A 24,710-nucleotide genomic window follows, 5' to 3' on the forward strand; every position below is an offset into this window, starting at 1 on the left:
TCTAACATTTAGCTAAAATCCTCAAAATACCGAAAATTGGGAGATAGCGTTATATGGGGACTATACCAAAACCTATGTTGACGATTTTCAGTGAAGAAGTTTCGTGACCACTGGGAACCTCTAATGTAGAATTATAGATAGTTTGGTTAAAAATTGTACCTAAAATCTTTAAAACTATCGAAAATCCGAAGGTACCGTTACATAAGGGATATAACAAAGCATGATCCTATGTTGACGATTTTTGGTGGAGAATTTTGGTGACCACTGAGAACCTCAAATGACATATTACAGCTGGTTGGGTTAAAAATTGTAGCTAAAATCCTCAAAATACCGAAAATTGGGAGATACCGTTTCATGGGGCTACACCAAAACATGGAGAACTTTCGTGTCCACTGAGAACCTCAAATGTCAAATTACAGCTTACTTACTTACTTAGCTGGCCCATTACAGAACATTTGTTCTATAGGCCGAACTTAGAAGAGATCTCCATTCCTCTCTATTTGTTGCTTCGCACTCTGGAATACCGCGCCTTTTCATCTCATCATCCACTTGTTTGCGCCATCTATTCCTTGGCCTGCCAATTCTGCGTGCACCGCCATGTGGCATGTATTCATACGCCTTTTGGTCCGTAGATCTTTCGAAGAATTTTTCTCTAAAACACACCAAGCACTGCCATGTCTACTTGCGCAAGTACCCAGGCTTCGGAGCCATACATCAGCACGGGTAGTATCAGTGTTTTGTAGAGCGTTATTTTTGTTTGACGAGATGTGGCTTTGTTTTTAAACTGCTTGCTTAAACCAAAGTAGCATCTGTTGGCCAATAGGATTCTTCTTTTTATTTCACAACTGATGTCGTTTGTTGTGTTTACGGAGGTGCTTAGGTAGACGAAGTCTTTTACTACCTCAATATTATAGGAACCAACATCCACAGTCGGTCCGAGCTCAATGGACGCATTGCGCGTCGACACCATCAATTTGGTCTTCTCACCGTTTACCGCCAGACCCACTTTAGCAGATTCTCCTTCGACCTTTATAAAGGTATCAGTTACTTCTTTTACTGATCGGCCCATGATGTCTATATCATCAGCATAGGCAAGTAACATGTGACTATTGGTGTAGGTTGTGCCTCTCGTGTAACCTTTTCTAGCAGGATGTTGAAGAGGTCACACGAAAGGCTGTCTCCTTGTCTGATACCAAATTCAGACATGGCTTGGAATACCTTTGAACGCAGTGGGTTGTCGAAGGCTGCTTTATAATCGACAAAAAGGTGGTAGGTGTCGATCTGCATCTCTTGGGTCTTCTCCAGGATTTGCCGCAGGGTAAATATCTGGTCAATGGTGGACTTGCCAGGTCTAAAGCCGCATTGGTATGGTCCAATTATCTCGTTGACCATAGGCTTTAGTCGTTCGCACAATATCCCTGACACGATCTTGTAAGTATGCCCCTATAGTTAGAGCATACAGTCTTATCTCCCTTCTTGTGGACGGGGCACAGGATACTCAGGTTCCAATCGTCGGGTACTCGTTCTTCCTGGCAGATGGTGCTAACTAGCTGATGAATACACCTTATCAGCGTGTCGCCTCCTGTTTTGAACAGCTCGGCTGGTAAGCCATCGGCCCCTGCTGCCTTATTATTCTTCAGCCGATTTATTGCTGTCTTTAACTCATCTTGGCTGGGTGGTATACATTCAATACCATCTTCTGTGATTGGGACTGTGGTATCTTCGTCGTTTTCGCTGCTATTGGATACCAACAGATTTGAAAAATGTTCTTTCCATATCCTGAGTACACTATCTGTATCAGTTACCAAATTACCTTGCTGGTCTCTACAGGAGGATGTGCCTGTACCAAAGCCATCAGTTTGATGCTTGACTCTTTGGTAGAATTTTCGGACTTCATTCTGGCTCCTGTACATCTCGATTTTTCACACTCCCGCTTTTCCATCTCTCTCTTTTTCCTGCTTAAAAGAAGTTTCTCCTCTCTCCTTTTCTCCCTGTATCTCTCTTGAGCGCTACGCGTTGCTACGGATTGTAAAGTAGCCCTATATGCGGCATTTTTCTCTTGGGTGGCAGCACGACACTCGTCATCATACCATGGATTCCTTGGTGGAGGTCTCTGGTATCCAAGTATGGATTTTGCGGCTGTTTGCATGTTATCGGGCTGAGGAGTGATTTGATTAAGCAATTGGGCTAGTTGAGTGGAATGTCTTCCATCTATCACAACTTGATCAATTTGGTTTCTTGTTTTCCGATCTGGAGACAGCCAGGTGCCCTTATGAATATCGAGATGATTAAATCTGGTACTGCTAACTACCATGTTTTTTTGCAGCTGCAAAGTCTATCAGCCTCATACCATTGTCAGATGTTTCACTGTGGAGACTGAATTTTCCGACTGTTGGGCCAAAGATATTCTCCTTTCCAATTTTGGCATTAAAATCGCCTAGAATGATTTTAATTTAATGATTTTAATTTCATGCAGATTCGCAGATCATGGTCCTTAAAACGTTTGCGGGGTTCGTCACCTTTAGAGGGGTTTGTTTTTCTTTTCTTTCGTTTTTTCATAGTAGGCTGTTTTTTCTAGGGGAGGGTTACTAACCCGACGCCCAAATCCAAGTTTTTAACGTTCTTATGGGTGAACGCGCGGCACATGTTAGCTCACTACCTTTAACGAGTGTTAAAGCAGTTCCCCAGGTGACACCACGGGGAGGTCAGTGTCCCCTTGGGATGAAAGAGGGACCAAGATAAATCCTGGGCTTTGCCATGTTAAAACCGGTCAGGACCGTTGCTTGGTATCTTCCATCCCCTACGTCACCCGTCAAATTACAGCTAGTTCTGTTAAAAAATTTTAGCTAAAATCCTCAAAATGCCCAACATTGGGAGGTAGCTAGTAGGACATGGACCAATGTTGACGATAATAAAATATGACAGAAATTGAAATGTATTTTTTGGTTCTACATGCTTCTTCGACATTAACATTGTTCCAATATATTGGTCCATTAACATAGGACCCATAAAATTGTTTCGTCTTCTCCATCACCATAAACCAATATAAGCCATCCTTTGGATCCTGTTTGGTCTTTTGTCGTAACCGCCCGCCATATATAATGAAAGTACATAGGTTTTGGTTTTTAAAGTTTGTGTTTTTTTTTTGTTAAATTTTATTTATTTATTTATCTTTATGAATAACACAATATTTATTTAAAGGAATATTAAAACAAATAAACTTTTTTAAAATTAGTTTAATAAAAACTGAAATAATATTTATAGGCAGCTTATAATTACACAAAATACAACTAATTTATTTAAAAGTAATTTTTTACTCATACCTACATATGTTAATACACAACTATAAGAGTATACATGTATCTATATGAAAAAGATTTTATTATTTAACTTTAAAAAATATGATTACAAAAACAAGAAGTTACTGTAAAAATTATTAAAGAAAAGTAGACAAAATACAAAAAAAAAAACGTATTATTACAAACTTTGGTATTAAACTAGAATTTACTAAAAAAAATAAAACAAAATTTATCTTTAATGTATACAACTTAAAGTGGAAAAAATTAAAGAATTCAAATAAATTGTGTTGTTATTTTTATTTCATAGAAAACATTATTCCTTTAAGGAGTTGATCTTTTTTAGGTATAATTATGAGTTTACATAAAATTAATGATATTATTTATAAAAATATAGGTTTTCTTAAATTTAATAGTTTTTTTTTTTTTTTTTAATTTTAATAATTACAAATCTTTATTATTTATTAGGTTCCTATCACAAAATCTTGACTTTTAGCAAACATTTACATTGACATTTAGGGAACAATTGTTTATATAGTTAATTTATTACATCTCTTTATGTTTATGTGCGTGATATTTATGTAGTTAAATTTTTGTTTTGTTATGGAAGTTAAGTTAGTTTTTTCAAAATGTGCATTGTCCTATGGAAGTGTTAGATGTATAAATTGTATTTCTTTATTTGAGGTTAAGGCACACGCTTATTAGATTGGCACACTTTCGTTACTATTGTGTTAGTTGGTCGGTAGGTCGTATGATAAAATTAGCCACATTTTGGAAAATTTGAGAAATAGTTGCCATTCATTTTCACCACTTCCGGTTATAGATTAAAGCAAAAGTCAATACTAAAGGTCTTGAGGGCCCAAATCAACCGGTGATGATGAAAACATAGGCTTACAAAACTGATCTGTTCATTATTTTAGTTTGTCTTCTTCTTCTTCCACCCCTTGTTTTTATGTATAGACTTAAGAAAAACTAAAAAAAATGTTTATTTTGTTTTCTAGAAAATTTGATTTTATTTTATGTACTTAAATATAAAGAATAAATACAAAAAATATTATGTTTTTCTTTAGCTTAACATAAATCATCACAAAATTAATAATAATAAAAAAGACAAAAACAAAAAATTAAAAATAAAGAAAAAACTAAAAAAACTCTTCCTCTTTTTAGCCAGGAACAAAGAAGCCGGGGTCTTTAGAGCACCCATCATTTTTTAGGCATAAAGGGTTAAGATTTCGCAAAGCTTTTTCTTCTCAGAAAAGTCCATGCAAAGTTAGTAGTACATCGAAGAAAAAGAGAAAGAAAATAAAAAGAAGAATAGTTATAGCTCCAGTTGCAGGGATGGAAATTTCTTGCTTGATCGCTCTCTCTCTCCCTCTCTGCTTCGGTGGTGATTTACAGGGATGGGGAATATATAGTTAAGTTATTGTAATTTTATCTAAAAAATAAAAGCAAATAATAAATGACAATATGTGTAAAAAATAATAAAACTGATAATAAAAAATTAGAAATTTTTTTCAGATATATGTACACTAGAGTGACCCAATTTTTTTTTTTATTGGAATTCCTACCCCCTAACTTTTTTCCATTTGACCCAAAAAACTTGTATATAACAATCGGTTAACGTTAACCCGTGGCACCCGAGCTAACTTTGCTTCCATAGTAATTTGTATGAGGCCAAATGTGCATTTGCACAAAAATTCTCTAAAGACCAATTTTGTTCCAATCCATGAAAAAACTTAACCAGGTCCTTTTTGTGGCTAAAAAGCGATTTCTACAAAACTTATGACGATTGGTTGACGGTAACCCGTGCCCCCTGACCGATTGTTATTTTCAGAGTACAAAGGCGAATTTACAGAAAATCGCTTCAAAGACCACAATTATTTTCCAATCGATGAAAATAAATTGCCAGTTCATTGTTGCTAAAAAACAAATCCTACAGAAATTTATGGCCAATTGCAGGTAATTTTGAACCTACGACGACCATATACCGAGTTTCTGTAGAATAATGTGGTCAAAATCTTGAAAATATGATAAATCGGGAGGTACCGATTTACCATTTAAAAGTGGACCTATACTGGAAATTTCTGGAGGAAAGTTTTGTAAATAAACCTCATATCAAAGTTTATCGATTGCTTTTAGATAATGCGGCAAAAAACCTTTAAAACACCGAAAATCGCGCGGTACCGTTCTTTGAAGCTATATCAAAAACGGGATATATACAAACAATTATCTGCAGGAATGCTAGATGTCCATAAAGAAGACTATTTACCGAGTTTTACCCTTTTCTGTAGGATAATGCGGCTAAAACCTTGAAAATACCAAAAATCGGGCGGTAACCGGGAGCTATCTGAAACGTTGACCTACACTGGCAAATTTCTGGAGGAAATTTTCTTAGCGCCAAAGAAGAATAAATATAAAATTTCATCAATTTCGGTTGGATATTGTGGCTAAAACCGTAAACAATCGAGAAGTACCGTTTCATGGGGGCTGTAAACGTGGACCTATACTAACAAATTTCTGAATTTTGTAGAAGACTTAATATCAAATTTCACCTATTGCGGTTACGTCTAAACCTGGGCCTACACCAACAATTCTCTGCAGGAATGTTAGATATCTTTGAGGAATACCATGTACCGGCTAAAACCTCGAGAATACCAAAATTCGAGCGGTACCGTTCTATGAGGATTATCAAAGTTTTGGGGGAAAGTTGTGTAGGCCAAAGAAAGACTAAATAAGAAATTTCAGGAATGTTCGATATTCCCAATGAAGACCATATACCGAGTTTTTCCAATTTCTGTAAGATAATGCGGCTAAAACCGTCAAAACGCCAAAAATCGGGAGGTACTGCTCCATGAGGGCTATATCTAAAGGTGGACCTATACTGACAAATTCCGGGGGGCGAATGATTTTTAGCCCCAAGATGTAGTCGCTAGTTCGGTTAAAAATCCTAAATAATAATAAAATCCTCAAAATACCGAAAATCGGGAAGTACCGTTATATGGGGGCTATACGAAACCATGGATCTATTTTTAGTGAAGAAGTTTCGTGACCACTGAGAACCTCAATGGGTCAAATAGGTTGGTAACGTTATAAGGGGGTTATATCAAAACATGGACCTGTGTTGTTGATTTTGGGTGGAAACCGAGCTCCATACGAAAATTCATGCGGCTTGGGCGGCGGACGAACGCATAAAGCCAGCTCGATTGAGCTCCTCTAGAGTTCCATTTTGGTTTATAGAAAGGTGAGTCTAGCACGAATATTTCGCGATGTTACATAAATTTGTATAACCTTTAGCCTTTAGGCTAACGAAGGTATATACGATACGACCAAAAACGTGCATCATCGAAATATCGGTTTTAGACCCCAAGTATATTTAGACCGAAATTCGTTTCAGTCAATTTGAAGTCGATTTAGCCATGTTCGTCCGTCTGGTTGGCTGGTGCGCACAATAACTCTCGAATGGATCAACCGATTCGAATCAAATTTTGGATGTCGTAATATTTTGTCCAAACTTAGTTCAAGTTCGAAGTTGTGCCATATCGGCCCACTCCTACAAAATTTCAACATTTTTCTGTAAAATGATGTGCACGATAACTTTCGAAGGGAACAATAAATTTGGTTTAAACTTTGTACATCGTAATATTCCTTCGAGATATAGATCGTGTTCGAATACGGTCTATGGTATCGGTCTACTCCTTCGGGTACCTCCCGCACAAAATTCGGATAATGTGAAGTTTTAGAGCTACTCTCGGATTGTTTTGAATTTTTTCAGCAGGTTGTCCTTGCGACTCCCTTTACAACGATATAATTTTTTCGGGGCGCAAGTTCATACTTCTTGAGATAATGGCCTAAAAGCTGGAAGAAATCTTGACGGCACAAACTAAAATGTCAAATCCGCACGATTACTTTCGCAGGGAGATTCGAATTGGTCCAAACTTTGCTCATTGTATTGTTTCATCTAGTCAGTTATCAGATCGGAATATGGACTATGTATATTGGTTCCGTTCTTCTGGTACCCCAGATACTAAATTTGGGAAAAGTGCACTTTCGAGATATATAAGTTTAAGTTGGGAAATGGCATCATGGCAATGTTTTATAAGGAGACGATACAATCAATACATTGCCCCCATTTGAACTTACATATATTTTTCAATAACGGGAAAACCTACGAAAATATCATAAAGGTCAATCTTGTAGAGAATTTTCATAGCTACAATATTTTCGTTAGTCCCATTTCAATAGAACTTGCGGTTTTCAACCTAAAAAAACCCTAAAAGTGTCAACTTGAATCGCGATTTATTTAAAAAGCGCTCCTTCGATTTTTTTTTTGTTTTTTGATTTTTTTCGTCTATGTGGATTCTGAATGACTAATTTCAGAATCCACAAACACTTCCCAGCCACCTTGCATTTAAAGTTGTTTCATGAGCACCGTGTTGTTTTAATTATTTATTTTTTTTTTTCATTTTTAATTTTTCACATTTCTTCGCAGCAAACATTCGGATCCGTTAGTCATTATGTAACCCATTACAAAGTAATGTAAACAAAAATAACTACTTTTATTACTCCTTATTAAGTTGTGTGTTCAACGCTCACCGTTGGCACGTGAACTTTTTGAAAAAATAAAGAATATATTGTGGTGCACATGTTATTGTTTAAACAACACAAATCAAATCCAGCGGAGAGCAAACTATAATTGAAAACAAATTCCACCTCAACTGTTCTAAAAATATAATTTTTTAGCTTTTTTTAACTTCTAATGGCCACAGAATAACTTAGTAATTCAGTGCGACATGCCTTCGTTAAAATAATGGGTTAGTAGGGGGTTTTTTAAGTAGTTAAGACTACCAAAAAGTACTCTTAAACCCATTATTTAGTAAGTTGTTTTTGCTGGGTTCCTTCTGATTAATTTTCTCATACGCTTTAGCTACAAACATTTAATTGGTTTTCCAGGTTCTGGTCGCTATATAAAAATAAAAATATTTGTATATATGTATATCGGATATTAAAGACTTCCCTGTCATAATGCAACAAATGTGCTACTCCTGTCCAATGGAACTTCATTTGGAATGTGTAACCCAATTTAGTCCAGAAACAAACCTAGAAAATATAGATAAAATCGGTAACGTATTCCCAAAGTAATGAAGGATATCGTATAACCGCCCATCCGACTTTGGGCCGTTACTCATCTCTTTCCTTTAGTCCAGGTCCACACTGGAGTGATTTCATTGCCCACCTGCCCCGACTAAGGTTTGAACCTGGGTCCTCCCCAACAAGCAGACAATGTTGTCGAGGTCTTAGCGTTCTAAGCCACTGCCAATCTATCATATCAACCAACTTCTTGATATGATATCAACAAAACTTCCGAAATGAAAGGCATTACAATTCATGAAGGAAACCGCCCTTCGATTGTACATGTGTATGTACTGAGAAAATGATTCCTAGACAAGACACTAGGGTGACTTGATAAAGAAAAATACTTCATATCTACAAATTTGTAAAAATTGTTGTATAAATAGAAGTTACAAAATAAGCTTTGTCTTCTAGAGATTCACATTCAAATATGCTTTATGAGCTGACTTAAACCACCAGCGAAACGATCGTAGCATATTGGTTGGGTGTGTGGTACTTCGCTAAACTGCATTTTTCAATACAAACTCTTTAGGCCATGTTAGCTCGATTAATTTATTAAATTAATTACAAACTTCCTATTAATGTTGCCTAATGACAACTCATGATTTATACAGGGGCTATCCTTACAAAAGCGTACTTCATCGAACATCCCAATTTTCGGTAATTACACTGTGCAACACTGGAAATGCAAACAACTTCTAATGGGCATTTTCTGAAAGTGCATATTGAGACTACAAAAACCTTAATTGGGTTTTGTGTTCTTAGATCGGGTTTAGATTTTATGGCCTCATCTAAACCGACCTAAAATGAGCCTTTTTTCCAGTGATCGGACCTTTATCTCCGAAACTAATAAGAATTTTGCTTTGCAGTCTTCAGCAATATTGTAGCCCTAAAGTAGTAGAAATTATGTGTCAAACAGATGAATTAGGAAAAGCTGCATCTAGCGCATCAATCTCGTTAAAATATAGAAAAGTTTACATAATTTCTGAAATTCTGGTCAGTAACAACTAAACAGTTGGAAGTTGAAACAAGTAACCATTCTAAAAATGTTCCAAATGATGTGACCATCAATTCTTCAGAACAGTCTGAAACTCTTAAATTGTTATTTCACGTTGTTTAAGGGGTTTTTCATAATATACCTTTTACAAAACTTATTTCAAACAATGTTCACACAGGCTGTTTATTCTCATGTTGTTCATTGAAATTATTGAAATATTTACCAAATTGTTGTTGAAAAATTTGCTATAAACAAGGCGATAGAGGCACTTTACAACAACATAATGTTCTGTGTATTACATTCCAGAGAATATTTTCCCAAAAGGTAACATTAAGAAGAATTTAACATTTTGGGAAATACGCTGCGAAATATACACAAATTATAGAATTTTTAGCTATATTATAAAATTTGAGGCAATAAATGCAATTTTTCGAGTTCACTATTCCTCTAAATATTTTCTTCTTGCTCTTATCTACAAGTTTGCTGCAGATGTCAAAACAGGATTCGTATTGGTTTCAGAGATACAGCCCCGATTTGTTTTAAAAATTCGATCTTTAACCATGTTTAGATGAGGCCATAAAAACCGAACCCGATCTAAGAAAACAAAACCCAAATATGGTTTTTGCCTATTGGTCCTCTACTTTCAGAAAATTCTGGAGAGAAGTTGTTTGCACGAGATTGGCTCAAAAATGTTGCACTGTGTTATTAACTCTACAGTCTATATAACGTTTCGTATGTTTAATAAAAAATTATAGGCAAAACTTATATACGTTTTTTTTAGAAAAAATGTCTATAATTTTGTTTATTTACTTGTTTATACATAAACGTATTTTCGCTTTAAGCACCTATACTAAGATTTTCACAGCTTTTAAGACACGAATTTCACATTATCACTCTTAAGTGATAAAAACCTTATCTCTCACATTTCACATTGGTTAATCTCGTTTAACAGCTTATTTACTTTGTCTATCTCCTCTCACTTTCTTTTTTCATTTGTTTTTCGTTACGAAAAAAATATTCTCCGTTTTCACTTCTTACTTTCTTACAAACAATATAGAGTACATCCTTCATCTATGTGTGATTTTTTGTTTTTGTTATTTTCGAAACATCCTTATGCTCACCATCAGTGATGTTCTCCTCCAGCATGACCATTTGTCGCAGCCGTATGCACTGGTTCTGGTGTTTGGAAGGTTTGCATTTGTTGATTGGCAGGTCTAAGGGGTGTGGTAATTATATCGCCAGCATTGGAGCGACTACGTGTCACCAACATGGGTGTTTTGGGTCTGGGTGTTTCGCTCAACTTAATCTTAACACGTCCCGTTACGGGTGAATATACGGGTGAGTATCTGCCCGATTTTGGTGAGGAAGGCAAATAGGCATCGGGATCATTGTTGTTGGGTTCGGCATTTTGTTGATTATATTTGGAGGCACGTGGTGACTGAGGTGTGGGATAACGTGGTGAAATGGGATAATATTCATGGGGTGCTTGAAGTTGAGAATCTGGCCGGGAAACGGGTTCTTCTGAGCTGGCGGCATCTGTGGCAGCATTACCATTGCCATTTAACAAAGGCTGTTGTTGACCAGGACCATCTTTAACATCACCATTGTCGTAGGGTTTGGAGCCATTGATGGGTTTGGCCATATCTGATTTTGTTTTCTCACCAATCAATGGCACATGCTCAGGCACACCATTACGCAATGGTTTGCCCAATTGTTTCTTATCCATGGCCACCAATTCGGTTTGAGGATTTTCAGCATCATTGTGTTCGCTACTGCGCTTCTTGCACTGTTTAATTGCCACAAACAGAATGAGACCAACAACAATGAAAATGATAACACCCCACAACAAATAAGTGGCCTTGCTATCATCGGGTTCGCCAACCTTGGCCTGGGCAACATCAACTTCTGGACCTTCGGTACTGGGTTTGTTGTCAGTTTCTTCAGCGGGAATTTCAGCACCCAATGAGGGAACATGTTCGGCCTTGATAACCTCCTCTTCGCTTTGATCCTTTTCAGTTACGACAGGAGCTTGGGTTGTTGATGTTCTGTGTTCATCACCATCGAATATGCCTAAGTGTTGCGTGAAAATATCTGAAGTAATGGCGGGTTCTTCAATGGGTTTATTATCTCTGTCTTCGTCTCCGTCTTCTTCAGATACAGGCACATCAAAATCATCGGGGATAATGTGTTCTTTGGGCAAATGAGGTATGAAGAGAAGACCACCACCACTACCGGAACCATCCTCTTCTTCTTCTTCGGGGAATTCTGTGGTACCTTCTTGTTCTTCATGTTCATGAGGTTGTTCAGTGGTCGAAGACATTAGCACATCCAAAGGAACAGCTATTTCACTTAGATCTCCAGATCCTTCAAGTTCATCAAAGAGACTTATGTGGGGATTTTTGGGTGTGGTTGTTTTCGTTTCAAGTGGCATATAGTCTTTGCCCAGTTCTTCTTCCTCACCAAAATCATCACCGGATCCCTCAATGGGTTGATCACCCATCATCAATTCATTTTCTTCCTGCTCGGGCATCCAGCCTTTCTTCTCCTGTTCACATACCGCAGACTGTTTGACTTGTAACCAGGGTTTGTTTTTGTATAGTGGAGGATAGGCACAGGTTACTGGATGTTCCATGAAGACATGACGCTCCTGCAACCAGTTACGCACCTCCAAAGTTTCACACGAACAGTTAATGGGATTGTGGCTAAGTTCCAAAGATTGCAAATGGGTCAAATGGGTGAGTTCCAAAGGCAAGTTGGTAATGTCATTGTGTTGCAAGTTCAAGCTCTGCAAGTGTTGTGGCATCTTCGCCAACTTGGTTGAGGTAATGCGATTGTGCTTAAGATTAAGCTTCTTGATGCGGCGACCCAAATGTCCAATTTCATGTAAATCATTGTGGGACAAATCAATGGAGGTCAAATCGTGTAATTTTTCCAAAGAGTGTGAGAGGCGAGTCAGATTAAGGAACGACAAATCAATGGAATGTACGGGCAGCGTGGCGGTTAGTGGCAGATCTGATCTCAGACCCTTGAGCGAGGAACATTTGGCATGCAAAAATGGTTTGTGTGTATTGTGGGCCAAAACACAATGGCAGTCTTCGGGGCAGAGATAGTTTTGATCAGCCTTCCAGTGGTCTGTGTTGCTGCTACTGGCGGCAGGGGATGTGGCTGTGTAATCGGGTGTGGCCCTGGCCACAGATGCAAGCAAAATGCTGCATAATGCCAATGACCATAAATTAGATCGTCTTGTCGTTGTTGAACTCGTCATTTTGTGTGTGTGTGTGTGTGGAACGGTTTTCGCTCTCTTTCTATTGAGGGTCGAGGTTGATATCGGCTATTATCCGTTAAAAAAAGCCTCCAACTGATTCGAGTTATCTGTCGGGCTGGGGCACCAGTGGGTTTCAGCAATAAAATAATCTGAAAAGGAAACAAAGGAAAAATGTGAATCAACATTAGCTCTGACGATTTTTAGTGAAAAATTTATTAAAATACCTTATTTTGTTACGAATATAAATGTACAATGTGTGTTTTACCCCAACTTATCACCTTCAATGCAAATATCTGACTAATTTCGATTCCTACCTGTCGAATATTATCAACCAACCAACCCAAGTGAATACCATCCAAAACACTGGCGATATCGATATACCATTTTTAGCCGAATTCCCATCTACAGCGTTACGTCATTCTATACTACAGCCATCCGGACAACCCCCTCTTACGGCTGCAAAGTGTTGTATTGGCCCAGCACAATTTTCACAAATCGTAAAAATGTTTTTGTTTGAAAAAAAAAAACAGTTTTTTTTCGCCACATTTTCACTGATAACAGCCAATGTTCGGTTTTTGCCGTTTTCTTATCATTGTGGGTATATCTAAGATTCCGTTATCACTAACCAAAGGTTCAGTTAACACTTTTGTTTCGTCCGAACCAACAAAGTGGCAAACTCTTTCGGTTGTCGAGGTTCGGCTTGCACCAGAACGAGAACAATACCCGTAGTTTTCGTGTTTTTTTTCGCAGAGACCACTTTAAAACAGCAATGTTATTACCAGGAGGTTATTTGACAGGTTGAGTTTTTCGTTTTGGTATTGGTATGATTAACTGATTAAAAAAACGACGACGCATTTGTTGTGACATCAACAATTATTATTTTTTTACTTTGGAAAATGATAGTGTCTAATGAAATTGTTGCTTTCAAAGTTAACACTTTTGAGTAACATCGATGATGGCTGTGGCTTTGACGCAATTGATCGTGGCGATGTACTTGAAACGAGGAAAAATATGTATTTTAAATTTCATGTTTTGTTGTACTACAGTACATTTGAAAAATAACTATCAGTAATGAGTCAGTGATTTATAGATATTGGTTTTTGTTTTTTTATACCCTCCAGCATAGTATGGAGGGTATATTAAGTTTGTTTTTCCGTTTGTAACGCATTGAATTAGTCATTTACGACCCTATAAAGTATATATGTTCTTGATCAGGGTAAAATTCCGAATCGATCTATGATTGTACATCCTTCTGTGGTAATCACTCTAGCATCAACAAAAATGGAGATAGGATGCTGAAATTTTGGAGTTCGATGATGGGTTATATCGGTCCACGTTTTGGTACCACCCGATTTCAGGTATTTTGACGTTTTTAGTCATATTTGCAAGTATTCCTAGTGATTCAGAAACTGTTATTCCAAAAATGATGGGCATAGGTCCATGTTTTGGTATAGCCCCTATATAACGGTACCTCCCAATTCTCGGTATTTTAAGGATTTTAGCTACAACTTTTAACCGAACTAGCTGTAATTTGATATTTGAGGTTCTCAGTTACCACGAAACTTCTCCACATAGCACCCACATAACCGTACCTCCCGTTTTCGGTATTTTGAGCATTTTAGCTACAAATTTTAACCATACTAGCTGTAATTCTACATTTGAGGTCACGAAACTTCCCCACGAAATCCTCAACATAGGTCCATGTTTTGGTATAGACCCCATATATCTATACCTCCCGATTTTATATTTGAGGTTCTCAGTTGCCACGAAACTTCTCCACCAAAGATATTCAATATAGGACCATGTTTTGGTATAGCCCCCATATAGCGGTACCTTCCGATTTTCGGTATTTTTAGGATTTTAGCTACAATTTGTTACCAAACTAGCTGTAATTTGACATTTGAGGTTCTCAGTTACCACGAAATTCTCCACTAAAAATCGTCAATATAAGTCCATATTTTGGTGTAGTCCCCATATAACCGTACCTCCCGATTTTCGGTATTTTGAGGATTTTGGCTACTATTTTTAATCGAACTAGCTGCAATTCTACATTGGAGCTTCTCTATGGTCGCGAAACTTCTTCACTAAAAGTCATCAATATAAATCCATGTTTTGGTATAGCTCCCATATAATGGTACCTCCCGATTTTCGGTATTTTGAGGGTCTTAGCTACATTGTTTGACGGAACTGCCCGTAATTTGGCTTTTAATGTTCTCTGCAGTTATACAACTTTCCCAGCAAAAATTGTAAAGATAGGTCGACACTTTGATATAACGCCGTAGGTGGCACCTTTCACCTTTTTAAGATAGAGCTTTGTAATTTGGTATAGAAGTTTCTATTACTCCTAGGATGTTTGGTATTGCAAATGGGAAATATCGGTCCACGTTTTGATATAGCCCCCATATAACGGTACCACCCGATTTTTGGTATTTTTAAGGTTCTAGCTTCATTATCACACCGAAATGACTTAAATTTGGTAATGGGGATATAAAACTTACCCCCAAAATTTTGTCGGGGTAGGTCCACGCCTTCTTATAGCCCCATTAAACGGTACCTCCCCATTTTCGGTATTTTGAATGTTGTGGCCTTAATATTCCTCCGAAATGGCTAAAATTTGGTATTTAGTCTTCGCTCGGAGTATAAAACTTTCCCCAGAATTTTGTCGGTATAGGTCCACGACTTCATATAGCACCATAAACCGGTACCTCCCGATTTGTGAAATTTTAAAGGTTGTGGCCTCAAGATTCCACCGAAATGGCTAATATTTGGTATTAAGTCCTCATTTGGGGTATAAATCTTTCCCCCAGAATTTTGTCGGTATAGGTCCGCGCCTTCAAAAACGACCCCTAGAACGGTGCCTTCATATAGCCCCAAAAACGGTACCTCCCGATTTGTGGTATTTTAGGTTCTGGCTTCATTATCACACTGAAATGACTGAAACTGGTACTTAGTCTTCGTTGAAGGTATACAACTTTCGCCCAGAATTTTGTCAGTATAGGTCCGTGCCTTCAAAAAAGACCCCTAGAACGGTACCTCCCGATTATCGGTATTTTGAAGGTTGTGGCCTCAATATTCCTCCGAAATGGCTAAAATTTGGTATTTGGTCTTCGCTGGGGGTATAAAACTTTCCCCCAGAATTTTGTCGGTATAGGTCCACGCCTTCGTATAGCCCCCATAAAACGGTACCTCCCGATTTTCGGTATTTTGAAGGTGTTGGCCTCAATATTCCTCCGAAATGGCTAAAATTTGGTATTTAGTCTTCGCTGGGGGTATAAAACTTTCCCCCAGAATTTTGTCGGTATAGGTCCACGCCTTCTTATAGCCCCATAAAACGGTACCTACCGATTTGTGGTATTTGAGGTTCTAGCTTCATTATCACACCGAAATGACTGAAACTGGTACTTAGTCTTCGTTGAAGGTATACAACTTTCGACCAAAATTTTGTCAGTATAGGTCCGCGCCTTCATATAGCCCCCATAGAACGGTACCTCCCGATTTTCGGTATTTTGAAGGTTGTGGCCTCAATATTCCTCCGGAATGGCTAAAGTTTGCTATTTAGTCTTCGTTGTAGGTATAAAACTTTCCCCCTGAATTTTGTCGGTATAAGTCCACGCCTTCATATAGCCCCCATTGAACGGTGCCTCCCGATTAGTGGTATTTTGAAGGTTGTGGCTTCAATATTCCACCGAAATTGCTGAAATTGGGTATTTAGTTCTCACTTGGGGTATAAAACTTTCCCCAGAATTTTGTCGGTATAGGCCCACGCCTTCATAAAGACCCATAAAACGGTACCTCACGATTTGTGTTATTTTGAAGTTTGTGGCCTCAATATTCCACCGAAATGTCTAAAATTTGGTATTTAGTCTTCGCTCGGAGTATAAAACTTTCCCCAGAATTTTGTCGGTATAGGTCCACGACTTCATATAGCACCATAAACCGGTACCTCCCGATTTGTGAAATTTTAAAGGTTGTGGCCTCAAGATTCCACCGAAATGGCTAATATTTGGTATTAAGTCCTCATTTGGGGTATAAATCTTTCCCCCAGAATTTTGTCGGTATAGGTCCGCGCCTTCAAAAACGACCCCTAGAACGGTGCCTTCATATAGCCCCAAAAACGGTAACTCGCACTGAAATGACTGAAACTGGTACTTAGTCTTCGTTGAAGGTATACAACTTTCGCCCAGAATTTTGTCAGTATAGGTCCACGCCTTCTTATAGCCCCATAAAACGGTACCTACCGATTTGTGGTATTTGAGGTTCTAGCTTCATTATCACACCGAAATGACTGAAACTGGTACTTAGTCTTCGTTGAAGGTATACAACTTTCGACCAAAATTTTGTCAGTATAGGTCCGCGCCTTCATATAGCCCCCATAGAACGGTACCTCCCGATTTTCGGTATTTTGAAGGTTGTGGCCTCAATATTCCTCCGGAATGGCTAAAGTTTGCTATTTAGTCTTCGTTGTAGGTATAAAACTTTCCCCCTGAATTTTGTCGGTATAAGTCCACGCCTTCATATAGCCCCCATTGAACGGTGCCTCCCGATTAGTGGTATTTTGAAGGTTGTGGCTTCAATATTCCACCGAAATTGCTGAAATTGGGTATTTAGTTCTCACTTGGGGTATAAAACTTTCCCCAGAATTTTGTCGGTATAGGCCCACGCCTTCATATAGCCCCATAAAACGGTATCACCCGATTTTCGGCATTTTTAAGGTTTTAGCTTCACTATCACACCGAAATTACTGAAATTTGGTACTTAGTCTTCTATGCAGGTATGAAACTTTCCCAAAGAATTTTGTCGGTATAGGTCCAGCCTTCATATAGCCCCATAGAACGGTACCTCCCGATTTGTGGTATTTTGAAGGTCGTGGCCTCAATATTCCACCGAAATGGCGGAAATTAGATATTTAGTCGCCATTTGGGGTATAAAACTTTCCAAATGAAATTTGTCGGTATAGGTCCACGCCTTCATATAGCCCCCATTGAACGGTACCTCCCGATTTTCGGTAGTTTGAAGGTTGTTGCCTAAATATTCCTCCAAATTGGCTGAAAATTGGTGTTTAGTCATCATTTGTGGTATAAAATTTTCCATAGTGTAGGTCCACGCCTTTATATAGAACCCATAGACGGGTACCTCCCGGTATTTTAAAGGTTGTTGTCACAATGTTCCTCCGAAATGGCTGAAATTTTGTACTTATTCTTTGTTGTTGGTATAAAACTTTCCCCCAGAAATTTGTCGGTACAGGTCCACGCCTTAATATAGCCCCATAGAACGGTACCTCCCGATTTTCGGTATTTTGAAGGTTGTGGCCTCAATATTCTTTCGAAATGGCTAAAGTTTGTTATTTAGTCTTCGTTGGAGGTATAAAACTTTCCCCCTGAATTTTGTCGGTATAGGTCCAAGCCTTCATATAGCCCCATTGAACGGTACCTCCCTGTTTTAGGTATTTTGAAGGTGTTTGCCTCAATATTCCTCTGAAATGGCTAACATTTTGTATTTAGTCTTCGGTGGGGGTATAAAACTTTCCCCCAGAATTTTGTTGGTATAGGTCCACGCCTTCATATAGCCCCCATAGAACGGTACCTCCCGAATTTCGGTATTTTTAAGGTTTTGGTCTCAATATTCCACCGAAATGGCTGGAATTTTGTATTGTATCTTCATTTTGGGTATGAAACTTTCCCCCAATTTGTCGGTATAGGTCCACGCCTTTATATAGCCCCCATAGACGGGTACCTCCCGGTATTTTGAAGGTAGTGGCCCCAATATTCCTCCGAAATGGCTGAAATTTTGTACTTAGTCTTTGCTGTTGGTATAAAACTTTCCCCCAGAAATTTGTCGGTACAGGTACACGCCTTAAGATGGCCTTAATATTCCACCGAAACGGCTGAAATTTGGTACTTATTCTTCATTGTGGGTATAAAACTTTCTCCCAGAAATTTGTCGGTATAGGTCCACGCTTTAATATAGCCCCCATAGAACGGCACCTCCCGATATTCGTAATTCTAAAGGTTGTGATGTCAATATCCCACCGAAATTATTTAATTTGGTTATTTAGTCTTCCAGGGGGTTATAAAGTATTCCTGAAAAGAACTATTAGTAAAGGTTCACGTCTTCCTTTATCCCCCTTAGAAGCATACCTCTTGATTTTTGGAATTTTTTAAGTTTTAGCAACGTTATCTTACCGAAATATCTAAAATTTGAGTTTAAAAACTTTCCGCAGGAATTTGTCGGTATAGATTGACGAAATTTGCTGAAATTTTGTAATTAGTCTTCTTCAGTAACGAAAGGAAACTAATTGTTCCATTTTACTTCAATACAACTCGTGGTGGAGGGTATAACAAGTTCGGCCCGGCCGAACCTAACGCCGTTCTTACTTGTTACTTTTTTTTTGTAAAATAATATTTTTATTATTTAGAGTTTTAAGTAACTTTTATCCCATATTTCACAAATGTGTTTTGATACCACAACGATTATTTTCCGCGATTAAAAAAATACATATGTACATTGATTTGAGACTTTTTCTCAATTATAAACTCTAAATGCCAACTATATATATCATTAATATATGTACATATATCAGGCAAATATATCGAGTATACTATATTTTATTTTGGAGGTTATAAAAATAACATTAACGAGGGTAATTTTTACTCATTACAAGAAATATTTTTTTTCAACCATAACAACAAATTAAATTTAAACAGCTGAAATTAATTAACTTTTTATTATTGACCAAAATTTGCATAAATAAATGAGCCCAAATAACCTTTTTGAAGGCTACGTTCAGAATGTAAAATTGACCCTGATATAAATAAATTAAAGATTTCCTGAAAAATGTCATAAGTTGATACGAATGAAATTATTTTGAATTCATCCTTGATCATGTGATTATCATTATTTATAGCAATAATGCGGATGTACTGGTAATGTGAATGACATATTGCCAAAATGTTTAAAAGTGATAAAAACTGGCATTGCATTGAAACTGCTTCCTTGTTTAAGTTAATAGAATTATTCACTGACGTTTTTATAGATCAATGCCAAAAGCAAATAAAAGAAAAAAAGGCGCTTAAGGCTAAATCTATATATACCATGTGGCAAACACCTCATAAATACCTTTGACAAAATGCCAACACCTAAGGAAAACATCTGATTGATTTTCCCCTAACCATATGTACATAATTCACAGAAAACATACATACCTGAGTTCAACCAGACACCCGCCCATATGTTGTTGTAAACAGATGTTATCAATGTTTCTGCTATTTATTTTGCCGCTACTTATTTGAAAAAAAAATGTTATGGTCAATAAATGACAACATTGGCAAATACTGCACATCACCATGAAGTTGTTTACTTTCCAATGTTTTGTTTAAGGTGGACTTTTTTAAAAAAGACATGAAGACACTAAATTAAGGAGTGGCTTACACATTGGAGTTGTGCAAATAAAAAAGTAATATGCAGTAAAAATTATGTATGTTTTTTTCAAAAATATTAAAAAAAAACCTTGCAATAATAATTTTATGACGATTTTTGGTGTGAACATTGAAGGTGAACGAATGAATCATATACATATTTCTGTTTAAATGCAGTTTGCAAAAGTATATATTCCGATTGATAATATTTATTTTAAGTTTTAAGATTGATAATTTTCCGTTTATTTCTACAACTCAATGTCATAATAAATAAAATATGAATAATCATGAGCAAAGTCTAAAAATGTAGCAAAGTGAATTTTATTAACCAATTTAATTCAAAACGGCTAAAACGCATTAAGTTCGGCAGGGCGAACTTCTTAAACCCTGTTGGGTAGAAAAATTGTTCGACCACGGATACAAAAAATTCATAAATAAGTTAAAAAATATGTAACAAATTCTTCAATTTATTTTGGGGGATATACCAAAACATGGACCTATGTGAACGATTTTTGGTTGAAGAGTTTCCGAACCTCTGAGAGCTTCAAATATCAAATCACAGCTAGTTCGGTTAAAAATGTTGTCGTAATATGGGGGCTATACCAAAGGATGGACCAATGTTGACGATTTTTGGTGTAGAAGTTTCGTGACGCTGAAAATCTCAAGTGTCAAATTACAAAAAAATACTGAAACAGGGGGGTACCGTTATATGAGGTTATTCTGAAAAATGGACCTGCACGATGGGGCCAATGGCAGGTTTTTGAGGCAAAAAGTGATTTTTTCAAGTCAACGATTGAAATCAAATAATAACGGAATATATTCTTAACACTTTCAAACCTCCAAAACCAAAAAATTACAATCTGGCAACGACCCACGGCGACATGCCAAGCTGTCAAAGATGTCATAATTATGATTCCGTTTATTTCTGACATTCAGTCGTAATTAAACAATTGAAGTATTTTGGCGCCAAAACCTGATCTGTTGATATTATCTGTTTTTTAAAAATGGAAAATACGGGTAATCGTATGTAAATTAAGATTATTATTAAAAGTGTAAATGTAATATTAGATGTGGTCAATAATTTGTTGTGTCAGTAAGTGATGGTTTTTGATGTAGTCTGTGGTATCGTCCATGTGTTCTTTGGAGTAGAACTTTCGGCTTCAGGCTGCATTCTCGTAAAAATATGTATCTGGTGAAAGGTGACAATGTCGGCTAACAGATTTTGAAAATAATTTTTGCGTATACTTGCGAATAAAAAATTATTAACATCCAGATTTCGTAAAACTTAAAAAATTGGATATTTTTAATTTTTGGTTGGAAAATCAGCGAAAATCTAAACACCTTATAGAATGGATTTCTGAAAAATATAATCGAGGTTTCAAAGACAACTTCATGACGGAAGTTAAAAAGCAAATTTATAATATTTGTGCACGCCTTAACCAAAAATGGATAAAAAATTGGAGGTCAAAAAGTCGTGTATTACAATTTGAAAGCTTATGGTTAGCTAGCGACACAGTATTTACGCTAGAACAAGGTAATGATATATCCAAATCTGAACCGATTTCGATATAATTTGGCATACTTTTTTTCTAGACGTAATTTCGTCACAGATTTTAAATTTCATCGAAATTGGAGAGAATTGGCGTGTTTGTTGCAACAAATACCTAAAATCGGGTGAAAATATATATGGGAGCTATATCCAAATCTGAACCGATTTCAAAATAACTTGGCAAACTTATTTCCAGTCCGAATTCCGTCACATATTCCAAATATCATCATAATTGGACAGAATTTTCGTGTTTGGTCCATCAATTACTCGAAATCGGGCGAACATATATATGAGAGCTATATCTATATATGAACCGATATCAACCAAATTTGGCAGATTAGATTCTAGGCCGATTATAAACATCTGCACGAAATTTTGAAGGTATAGCTTGCCCCTGTGATTTTTTGCCTTAAAAACATATCATCGGCCCCATCGTGCAATGTTGAAGACTTTTAATGGAAATGTTTCGGGACAATTGAGAACCTCAAATGTTAAATTACAACTAGTTCTATCAACAAATTTAGCTAATAACCCAAAAATACCTTAAATCGGGAGGTAGCGTTATATGGGGGCCAAAACGTGGACCTAACTTGGTAATTTTTAGTGGAGAAGTTTTTTGGTCAATGAGAACATCAAATGTCAAATTTTAGATAATTCGAACAGAAAATGTGACTAAAAACCTCAAAATACTTTAAATCGGGAGGTATCGTTATATGGGGGCTGTACAAAAACGTGGAACTTCAAATGTCAAAATTCAGCTAATTCGGTAAAAAATGCGGGAAATGGTTACAACGTATACGGCTAGATCGTCTTAGAATTTTATCCTGATCAATAGACAGCGGCATCATATGCAAATGCATATATGGTTAGGATGGTCTTAGAGAAAATCTGATTAAAGGTCCAAAAATTTTTAAAATGAGCATATGCAAAACCAGATGTGGCTTGAATATCCGACCGAAATGGCTGAAATTTGGTATTAAGTCTTCGTTGGGTGTATGAAACCTTTCACCTGAAATTTGTCCGCATAGATCCGTGTCTTCATCTAGTTCCCCTAGGACAGTACCTCCCGATTTCCGATATTTTGATGGTTGTGGCCTCAATATCACACTGAAAAGGCTGAAATATTTATTAAGTCTTTGTTTGGGGGTATAAAACTTTCCAACCACTTTATATAGCCCCCATAGAACGGTACCTCCCAATTTTCAATATTTTGAAGATTGTAGCCTCAATATTCCACTGAAATGGCTGAAATTTTGTCCAAAGTCCTCATTGGGGGTATAAAACGTTCCACCTGCAATTTCTCGGTATAGGTCCACGTCTTCATATAGCCCTAATATAACGGTACCTCTCTATTTCCTGTATTTTGAAGGTTGTGGCCTCAATATACCACCGAAATGGCTGAAATTTGGTATTAATGAGGTATACAATTTACCACCTGAAATTTGACTGAAAATTGGTATTTAGTCTTCGTTGGGGCTATAAAACTTTCGACTTGAAATTTTTGGGTATAGGTCCACGTCTTCGTATAGCCCGAAATGGAACGGTATCTCCCGATTTCCGGTTTTTTGGAGGTTGTGGCTCAAGATACCTCCGAAATGGCGGAAATTTGGTATTAAGTCCTCCTTGGGGGTATACAACTTTCCATCTGAAATTTGTCGGTATCGGTCCAACCCTTCATATACCCCCATAGAACCATATCTTCCGACTCTCGGTATTTTGAAGGTTATGGCTGTGGTTACACATTTCTCTATTTTATTGACTTGTCTGAAGAGAATTTTAAACAGAAGAATTATATGTACTCACAAACATTTTTGTACCTATTATTGAAATATTTGTTGCATAAGAAAATATTTAAAATGCATATGTCTCCATTGCAATTTAATCAGAAGACAAAAATATGCCCATCCCCAAAATTTGACATAAATCGGACCAAAAATAGGGGTTGCATAAAATTCCGCTGTCTACTGATCAGGAATATATATACTTTATGCGGTCGCAAATGATTAGTTCGATGTGTTACAAACAGAAAAACAAACTTAATATGGTGGAGGGTATAAACAAAATGTCGAAAATCCTCTTGTATCGGGGCTATATTAAAACTTGTATCTATACCAGGGAAGGGAAGATTCTATACCCTCTACTCTCTGTAGGAATGTTGTATTTTCATATCGAAGACCAAATATCAGTCATTTCGATAGGATAATGTGACTACCGTTCTATGAGGGTCATATCAAAACTGACAAAACCTTAAGAATGCCTAAAATCCCTAGGTACCTTCCTATTTGGGTTATATCAAAACGTGATCTTGTAATGACAAAATTTCTGGGAGAAAGTTTTTTGGCTCGAAAGAAGACTATGTGGCAATTTTCAGCCATTTCGGTATGATAATGAGGCTAAAACCTTGAGAATACCGAAAATCAAAAAGTGGACCTGAACTGACAAATTTCTGGAGGAAGGTTTTTTAGCCCCAAAGAAGACTAAATACTAAATTTCAGCCATTTCGGTGTGATAATTAGGCAAAAAAACTTCAAAATACTGTTGACCGATATAGCCCATTTCCAATACCAAACATCCTAGGAGTACCAGAACGAAATTATGAAGCTCTGTCTTGAATATTGCGAATTGTGTCTTGAATTCATCAGACGGATGTGGTTGAATCGACTTAGGGTCTCCGGCGACTATTTCGATATGTTACAAACGGAATGACAAAGAAAATTATACCCCCATATTATGGTGGAGGGTAAAAAAGTAACCTATCAGTTTTGCAGAAGTATTGTGTGAGAAGAGAAGGAGGAGGACTTGCCTTCCTTATACACCAGTCTGGTCATAACAGAGCTTGACTCTAGTAATCTATGTATATATGGACTGCCGAGGTAGACGCACTTAATGTGTACGCCCCGCCGATGAATGAAAAACTGTTGCCTTGCAATTCATTCTGACAATAAGTCGCTTTTGTGGGCTTCAATGAGCTTAAGGCCTGGGTACATAACCTGGCTCGCCTAATTACCTTGCTTGCTTCTGACAAAAGAATAGAAAAGAAACGGGCAACCCAGTTCGA

General features: G+C 37.2%; 1 protein-coding gene across 14 annotated transcripts in view; it reads right to left on the reverse strand.

Annotated features, from left to right (window-relative positions):
• Positions 1-4,280: 4,280 nt before the first annotated feature.
• wdp (Leucine rich repeat protein windpipe) overlaps positions 4,281-24,710 on the reverse strand; it is a 190,092-nt gene continuing 169,662 nt past the window's right edge. For 8 of the 14 annotated variants that reach the window (XM_073955087.1, XM_073955091.1, XM_073955086.1 and 5 more), the window contains exons 4-5: positions 10,545-12,837; positions 4,281-4,731 (exon numbers count right to left, since the gene is read on the reverse strand). In XM_073955087.1, the coding sequence (XP_073811188.1) occupies positions 10,547-12,688 (2,142 nt within the window). In that variant the 5' untranslated portion in view covers positions 12,689-12,837 and the 3' untranslated portion in view covers positions 4,281-4,731; positions 10,545-10,546. Of the gene's footprint in view, positions 4,732-10,461; positions 12,838-12,912; positions 13,457-24,710 lie in introns of those variants that run through there. The other 6 variants (XR_012408390.1, XR_012408392.1, XR_012408391.1 and 3 more) reach the window with 3 other exon arrangements.

This window comes from Musca autumnalis, unplaced genomic scaffold (genome assembly GCF_047663935.1).
Source record: "Musca autumnalis isolate F117 unplaced genomic scaffold, ASM4766393v1 scaffold_5, whole genome shotgun sequence".
In the NCBI taxonomy this organism is placed as follows: domain Eukaryota; kingdom Metazoa; phylum Arthropoda; class Insecta; order Diptera; family Muscidae; genus Musca; species Musca autumnalis.